The 8,875-nt window shown below is 41.1% G+C and overlaps 1 protein-coding gene across 1 annotated transcript in view; it reads left to right on the top strand.

Annotated features, from left to right (window-relative positions):
• The first annotated feature begins 3,866 nt into the window (after window positions 1–3,866).
• LOC132391461 (phospholipid scramblase 2-like) overlaps window positions 3,867–8,875 on the top strand; it is a 52,509-nt gene continuing 47,500 nt past the window's right edge. Inside the window, exons 1-2 of the mRNA XM_059964697.1 lie at window positions 3,867–4,032; window positions 7,314–7,357. Coding sequence (XP_059820680.1) covers window positions 3,923–4,032; window positions 7,314–7,357 — 154 coding nt within the window. The 5' untranslated portion in view covers window positions 3,867–3,922. The remainder of the gene's footprint in view (window positions 4,033–7,313; window positions 7,358–8,875) is intronic.

Here is an 8,875-nt window from a genome sequence, read left to right as displayed (position 1 = left end):
AATCAATTCCATTCAAACAGAACAGCTATCGTACAAGGTAAATCTTGAACCAATCATTTACTCCATTGAGAATCATACACTTAATCCTTTACAGGAAAGTTTCTTTTTCATGTACATATTTTGAATCCTTAGCCAATGTGTCTTGTTTTTCACAAAGAAGTTGGGAAACAGCATCAAAACAGAGGTGAATTCTGGCAACAAACTAAGGTTTCTATAGTTGTATTTTCACACTTGTGCTGAATGTGCATCTGAAGGAATTCTCCCTCTTGAGCCAGGACAAATTGAGAAGGGATCATAGATGTGTGATGAGTATCAACAACAGCTTTGAAATCTGAACAGAGCAACGTAACAACTGCGCCTGATCCTGAGGATAGTCAGAAGATCCCTGCACCTTGTCTTGTTTCTGCTGCCTCTCCAAATGAATCCTGTGACTAAGGATAGAAGTGAAGATGAATCTGAAACTGAGACTAGCCAGAAGAAGATTTTGAATGGAATGGTTAATGTTTATATCAATACTGATGACGTGGATTTCAAAGAGACTTTCTAAAGAATAGAGGCAGAGAAGACACTCCCTGGAGGCTTCAGTTATAATTATTATTATTGTTACTTCATTATATTTTAATATTATTAAGTTACTAAGTAAACAATTAGTAGGCATTTGTATGTTAAGGGTACACATATTTGTTTAGTATAGTGCTTCCAGTTTAAAAAAAAGTTGATACACTATAAAAATAAAAGGGGAGGAGTGTACCATATAGCCTACTGTATAAAATGGAACTACTTTATATTGTAGTAACACATACGTGCTATTAGGCACATAGTGACCTGTACATGTGTTCAGTTTGGTTTCAGTCTGTAAAGAACCCTGTTAACTTAGCTCCCATCTCCAGTGTACTTTTATTTGTATAGCTTTGTTATGTCCCAGCCACATACACAACACCCATGAACCTCCAGAACTCAGCAGTGAAGATTTTCGGTTGTGAATCTCATTGTCTTCATCTGGAGAGAGAGGAGGATGTGCCAGGGCATGTCATGCTGTGCTGATGACAATTGTGGAAGGTTCTGTTAATTGTGGTAGGCTGTTACAAGGAAAGCCACTGGTAGAATCCTCTTCAGTTGCCTTTACCAATGAGAAGTGTAACTCCCTTAGTTGCAGTGTGGTTTCTAAACAGTACAACCCTGGAATGATCTAGTGCTCTGCTATGTCTGGAGAGCTGCCTTGTGGAGAGACTGTGTCCTGAAAAGGACTGAGAACACGAGCTGACTCATGGAAAAGATGACAAATGGGGTTGGGGGGTCATGAACAACTCCATTTTGAAGCTTTAAGGCGAATGTGGAAGGGAAGGCTCCCAACTGAGGTCACCAGGGCGCCGACAGCAACCAGGTCGACAGCATTCGGGCCTGTCCTTCACAGAAGGACTGAGTTAACGTGACTGCTCACTCTGAATACCGATGGGAAGATGTATTTGGTATTCTGAGATTCATGTCATTATTGGATTGTACTTTAAATTGGTCCCCTGTTTTTTGGTTTTGCCTTTCTTGTGTCTGATTGACAGGTGGGTGATCTGTTAGTATTTTGTGTGGGGATGTGATGCAATTGTTGCTGTTTTTCTGTGGGAAGGGCTGGGGAATTCAATGTTATTGTTGTTGGCCTTTTTCTCTGGGGGGGGGGTTCAGGGATTTGATTGTCGCTGTTTTATTTCTGTGGTGAATGAGTGAGGGATTTTCGGATTGGCAAGTTTTGTTTCTTTTTCATGCTGGGATGGTGGGAATTAATGTCTTTCAACAATTCCCATGGTTTCCTGTATTTCATGGCTATCTGGAGAAGAGGAATATGAGAGTTGAATTGTACACACATACCCTGACAATAAATTGAACCTTGGAACCTTTAGAAAAAAATTCATTTGTAAATAACAACTTTATATAGTGAATTTTCATGAAAGCAAAAAGTTAGGTTAGGCACCAAAATGGTGAAAAAATACATTGTGATGACCACAGTCACTACAAACTAGCTCTCCTTCCCAAAAATGAAAATTCACTATATCATGACATTGTGGTCATCACAATGTATTTTTTCACCATTTTGGTGCCTAACCTAACTTTTGGCTTTCATGAACTAATTACTTAGTCTAAAAGATAAAAGAATTTGTATGCTACACACACAATGCTGGAAGAGCCCAGGACCTATGGAAATGAATAAACAGGCGCCATTTCAGGCTGAGATCCTTCTTCAGGGCTCCAGCATTGGCAGACTTGCTCCTGTTGTGAATTTGCGTGCTGTTTGCATAATTGCAGATAATGAATTGGACTGAAGGAGATAGGGTCAGTGCATGAGAGAGAGAGTGAGGTAAAATTGTGATCTATCTTTTACTGAATGGCTAAGTGGACAAAGGGATTGACCCGGGCCACGCGGCGGCATTTCTGCACACTTCCGAAGGTTGCCCGTATGGATTTTCAGACAAATTCCCAATGGCGGAAGTCAGTCAGCGGGACGTATTCGCAGGGATTGATTGGCCTACAGTGGTATTTCTACATCCTTGTGTAGCCTGGTGCCATTTCATACTGACCTTTTCTGGAATCCACTGGCTTCCAGTTGGATTCCGGAGCTTCCTGGCTGAATAGTTTGGTCATGGTAGAACTGATAGTTCTTTGGGAAGATCAGATTGAGGAGGCATTTGAGTGAAAGAAAGCCAAATACCAGGGCTGTTAGAGCAGTACCAGAGACTGTGGTGGAGAGCATGATGCGAGCCTATAAAGGTGGGGTGTAAAGGTTTTGGCGGCTGTTTGCTGTACAGAACCTCCTCGCTCCTTGGCAGTATGGGGACTACAAAGAGGGGAGCCTCCAAGACCATTACAGAGAGGCTGCTGAGTGACCCTTCAGATAGCTGTGGATCAAGAGGTGTGACCTGTGGACCAATCCTGCTGGACACAAGGCAGGGCCTCATTAACCCTGGGCGAGAGTGTCTGATATTGTAAGACCTGAAAGACCCAATGACCCCTGGTTACAACACTGATGTGTCCCAGCATATCCTAGGTAGTATCTCAGCATCATGATAAAAGGTTGGTTTGTGGGTGTTCTCCAGAATGTGACTAGTATACAAGAATTTTGAGATTCCTCATTGCAGCTGGTTCATATTAAAAAAAATCATAACAGTGAATGTACATTTGATGTAAGAAAAGCCTTTGAATATTAGAATATGGATTTCTTATAAGCATAAAATGCAGCATTGAAGAATTAATTGGAATTTTGAGAGACAAATTTTAAAAAAAACTGTTATAGAATGCCTTAGTTTAGGTTCATGATGCTGAAATAGAGGTGGTGACATAAGAAATTTAACTGTATTGCAACATTTCTGCAGATTTACAGTATTCTCAGCCCAACATATTGATGCAATTACAAAGAAGGCACACCCACAGTTGTATTTAATTTGCAGTTTGAGGAGATTCGATATTTCACCAAAGACTCCAGCAAATTTCTACAGATTACTATGGAGACCATTCTGACTGCTTGCATCACCATCTAGCATGAAGGTGCCAATGCACGGGGTTGGAAAACATTGCAGAGGGCTATAAACTCTTAATTCTATGGGCGTTGGCCTCCACACCATAGACAACATCATCGAGGTCATGCCTTCTTATCATTATTACCATCAGAAAGGAAGTACAGAAGCCTGATGGCACACATTCCCCATTCCTATTTCCCTTATCTCCTTACCTGCCCATCAACTCCCTCCGGTGCTCCTCCCCCTTGCCTTTCTTCCACGGCCTTCCTATCAGATTCCCCTTTTCCAGCCCATATCTTTTTCACCAATCCACTTCCCAGCTCTTAACTTCACCCACCCCCTTTCCCAGTTTCAACTATCTCCTTGTATTTCTTTCAGTGTAATGAAGAAGGCCAGTAACTTTGCTATGTTTGCTAGAAATGTGTCCTAATTTTGAAGAAAGGAGTTTCTGTGAACAAGGTTCTCAAATGGATTTGTTGGCTGCTGGCTGCCAGGGTCAGAAACCTCTTGGATCGCGTTCACAATATTCGTAAGTGGGAGGTTGAACAGCCAGATGTCGTCGTACAAGTCAGTGCTAATGACATGGGTGGGATGGATGACAAGGTCCTGCAAAGATCTTTAGGGTTATGATCTCAGGATTGCTGCCTGTGGCACTTGTTAGTGAGGCCAGAAATAGGAAGATCATACAGTATGACATGTGGCTAAGGAGTTGGTGCAAGAAGGAGGGCTTCCGATTTCTCATCATTGGGCTCTCTGCAAGGGAAGGTGGGATCTGTATAGAAGGGATGGTTTGTACCTGAAATGAAGGGGGACAAATATCCTAGTGGGAAGGTTTGCTAGTTCTGCGTGGGGTTTTGGGTTTACACTAGAGTTGCAGGGGAATGGGATCCAGAGAGCCAGAATAGATAGTAGAGTGGAGGTGGAGAAAAATGTTGTTAAGCCTGCATACGTCAGGAATCAGAAGGTTGAGTTTGGTGGGACTAATGTTCTGAATTGTGTTTGTTTCCATGCAAGGAGTATCGTAGGAAATGTGGATGAGCGTGGGTCAACAGCTGGAATTATGACGTTGCAGTCATTAGTCAGACAGATTGCAGCTCAATGTTCTGGGGTTCCATTATTTTAAACTAAAGAGGGAGGAATGCATTAATAGTCAGGGATAATGGCACAGCAGTGCTCAGTCAGGATAGACTGGAAAGCTCATCCAGTGAGACTTTATGGGTAAACTGAAGAATAAGAAACATATAACCACATTAATGAGATTATATTGTAGACTACCCAACAGTCTGCAGGATTGTTGATGCAGGAAACACAAGTGGGATTGGAAATTGCTAGAAAAATGGCTGTTGGAATTTATTGCAGACAAGTGTGAGGCATTGCACTTTGGGAGGGTGGGTCTTACATGGTGAGTGGTAGGGCACTGAGAAATAGGATAGAAAAGAGGGTTCTGGAAAAACAGATCCATAATTCCTTGGAAGAGGAATCACAGGGAGATAGGGTTGTAAAGAGAACTTTTGGCACATTGGACCATAAAGCAATGCATTGAGTGCAGGTGTTGGGGTGTTATGTTGAAATTGTATAGGATGTTTCTGAGGCTTAGTCTGGATTATTGTCTGCAGTTTTGGTCACCGACCTAAAGAAAGATGTACGTGAGATTGCAGAGAAAATGTGCAAGGATGTTGCCAGGACTTGAGGATCGGAGTTGTAGGGAAGGATTGAATAGTTTAGGAGTTTATTCGCTAGAACATGGAGGACTGAGAGGAGATTTGGTAGAGGTCTGCAAAATTATGAGGTGTATAGATAGGCTTCTACACATTAAGAATAAATGGATTGCAACGGACAAAATTGGCCCTCTGGAAAATCAGAATCATCATCTTTGCATGGATCCAAAAGAGATGGGGGAGATGTTAAATTTTTTTTTGCATCTTTATTTACTCTGAGACAGGCATAATCTATATAAGTGAGGCAAGACAGTAGTGAGATCGTGGAAGGATTGCAGATTACAGAGGAGGAGATGTTTGGTATTTTTAGGCAAATTAGGGTTGATAAATCCCCTGGGCAAGGTGTTTCCTTGTCCTGTGGGAGGTTCATGCAGAAATTGCAGGGGCCCTAGAAGAGATATTTAAAATGTCCCTGGTCATGAGTGAAGTGCTGGAGGATAGCTAATGTTGTTCTGTTGTTTAAGAATGACCCAAAGAATAAGACAGGAAGTTATAGGCTGGAGAGCCCGACGTCAGTAGCGGGTAAGTTATTGGCAAGTATAATAAGGGATCAGACATGTGTATAAATATTTGGATAGACAGACTGATTAGGGATAATCAACGGCTTTGTATGTAGTAAGTCGTGTTTAATAATATTAGAGTTTCATTAGTAAGTTACCAGGAAAATGGATGAAAGTAATGCAATGGATGTTGTCTATGTGGACGTGATCAAGGCCTTTGACAAGGTCCTGCATAGCAGATTGGTTAAGAAGATTCAGTCGCTTGGCATTGAAGATGAGGTAGTAAATTGGATTAGCATTGACTTCACGGGAGAGGCCAGAGAGTGGTAGTAAAAGGTTACGTCTGTGACTTGAGGCCTCTGACTAGTGGAGTACCGCAGGTGTTGGTGCTGGGTCTGTTGTTGTTTGCCATTTATATCAGTGACCTGGATGATAATATAGTAAACTGGATCAGCAAATTTGCAGATGACACCAAGATTGGGGGGTAAAGTGGACTATCAATGCTTGCAGTGAGATCTACACCAGCTGGAATATAGTGTTAAAAATGGCAGATGGAATTTAATACATACAGGTATGAGGTGTTGCAATTTGGGAGTACAAATGAGGGTAGGACTTGCACAGTAAGTGGTAGGGCACTGAGGAGTGCAGTAGGGCTGAGGGATCTGGGAATATAGATCATTAACTACTTGAAAGTTGCATTAAAGGTACATACGTTTATAATGAAAGTTGTTGGCACATTGGCCTTCATAGATCCAAGCATTGAGTACAAGAGTTGGAATGTTATGTTGAAGTTGTATAAGGTGTTGGTGGGGCCTAATTTGTGGTATTGTTTGTAGTTGTGGTCACCTTGAGGACCTGAGTTATTGGAAAAGTTTGAAATTGTTCCTGGAGTGTAAAAGAATAAGGGCAGATTGGATTGAGGTATTCAAAATTATGAGGGGTATAAATAGGGTAAATACCAACAGGCTTTTTCCACTGAGGTTGGTTGAGTCTAGAGCTCATGGGTTAAGGGTGAAATGTGAAATGTTCTAGGGGAAGATGATGGGAACTGCAATCAGGATAGTGAGAGTGTGGATCGAGCTACCAACTGAAGTTGTGGATGTGTGTTTGATTTCAACATTTCAGAGGAGTTTGGATAGGTACAGGGATGGGTAGGCTGCAGGTCGATGGGACTAGGCAAATTAATGGTTCGCACTGGGCTGAAGGGCCTGGTTGTGCTGTGTGTTCTATGACTCTAAGTTTGACTCTTGCATTGCAGCAATGTTTTGCTTGGGAGTAATCTTGGGCTCCTGCTTGGCAGCGGAGGTCTTGTAAACGTCTTGCCCAACTTGCTTGATGATCCATTGGGGAAGAGGAGATGGGCTCAAATAGAACTGCTGCCCTTTCTCTGGTGAGATGGTTGAGGAAGTCTGGGTTTGGTGCTTTTTATACCAGGATGATGGATTGTGATTTCATTCTAGTTAAATGTTTAAATGTGTTTTTGTACATTTATATCTTTAGAAATTAGGAAATAGAAAAAATGGTTAATAAATGCTTAAAATATTTAGCTATGCTTATTAAATTATAGTTTCCTAATTATTCTTTGTTTTCAGAGGCCATTTTGGGTTGAAAGGAGTGCATGAAATGGCTGCTCAAGGTAAGTTCACGTTTATCAATTAATACTTTTAGATGTAGCTCCTAAAACAATGGGGACATTTATGGAAAAATCGTAACTTACCAAGGTAAGTAAATTGGTTATTCACTACTTTAAAAGGGAGGTGATGAAACATTTGTGCTTCTCTATTTATTGGAAAAAGTTCACTCTTGTGTAAGTTAAGATTGTATCCAGAAAACTGGCTAAATTTGTCAGAGAGTGAGAACATGGATGGTAAGGAGGTGATTGTGTTTGATATAAAAAGTAAAAGATTGTCAGCATAAAAGGAAAATTTGGGCTCAACTGCCCCCCTCCAAATTTCTGTCAGGTCCGCACAACTATGGAACTAAATCGCCAGTGGCTCTATGGCCAGATCGAAAAGTAAAGGGCTTAAAGAGCACCCTTGCCGAGTTCCACATTTGAGGTTGAAGGGTTGGGATTGCTGAGAGTTGGTCAAAACAGAGGCAGTTGGACACGAATGTAACAGTTTAATCCACATGATAAAACTAGGTCCGAAATCAAATTTTTCTAAGACAGCGAAAAGGTAATTCCATTTCACATGGCGGAATGCTTTCTCTGTGTCTAAGAAAATGGCACATTCAGGGATCCCAACTGAAGGTGAGTATAAAATATTAAAGAGGTGGCGTATGTTAAAAAAGGGGAGGTGGTTTTTGATTAAGCTAGTTTGGTCTTCAGAAATAATTGAGGGTATGAAATTCTCCAGTCTACAGGCCAAAACTTTAGCTAAAAATTTGACATCAACATTTAACAGAGGTTGGCCTGTATGAGGAGCACTCTGTTGGATCCTTGCCTGTCTTCACTTGAAGAATGATGTATGCCTCATTAAATGATGCTAGCAACTTACCTTGTTTAAACGAATCAAATGGAACCAAGGTTAATCGAGGTAAGAGCAGTGACAAAAATGATTTAAAGAATTCTGAAGGGATCCCGTCGTGTCCTGGAGATTTACCAGTTTGCAGTGATGAGATGGCTGAGGATATTTCCTCTGATGATATTGGCTCATTCAGTCTCATTTTGAAATCAGGAGAATATGGGGATATTTAAGCTGTTTAAAAAATTCTGGACTGAAATGCTATCATTTGGGATTCAGAAGAATAAAGTTGGGAGTAAAAATTCCTGGATGTGTTGTTGATTTCAGAATGATTTGAGGTGAAGCTTCCGTTTTCCATTTGAAGTTTTGTGATGTGTTGTTTGGCTTTAAGGCCCCTTAGTTGGTTGATTTGTCACCGTGGATATAAAACCAGCTCTTGCTCTTCAAAAGTTGGCGTTCAGTTGGGTGAGTGGAAATAAGATCAAATTTAGTTTGGAGTTCCAATCGTTTTTTGTACAACTCCGGATTTTTAAATTGAGCACATTGTTGGTCTACTGCTTTAATTTGATTGGCCAGATCCAGTCTTTCTTTTCATATTCACAGTATGGGAAATTATTTGACCCCTGAAGTATGCTTTCATAGCATCCCAAACAACCAGGCTTGAGGTTTCAGGTAACGTATTGGTGTTA

The sequence above is a fragment of the Hypanus sabinus genome, chromosome 3 (genome assembly GCF_030144855.1).
Source record: "Hypanus sabinus isolate sHypSab1 chromosome 3, sHypSab1.hap1, whole genome shotgun sequence".
In the NCBI taxonomy this organism is placed as follows: Eukaryota; Metazoa; Chordata; class Chondrichthyes; order Myliobatiformes; family Dasyatidae; genus Hypanus; species Hypanus sabinus.
Note: the sequence above shows the minus strand (reverse complement) of the source record. Positions and strands in the feature narration are given on the sequence as shown.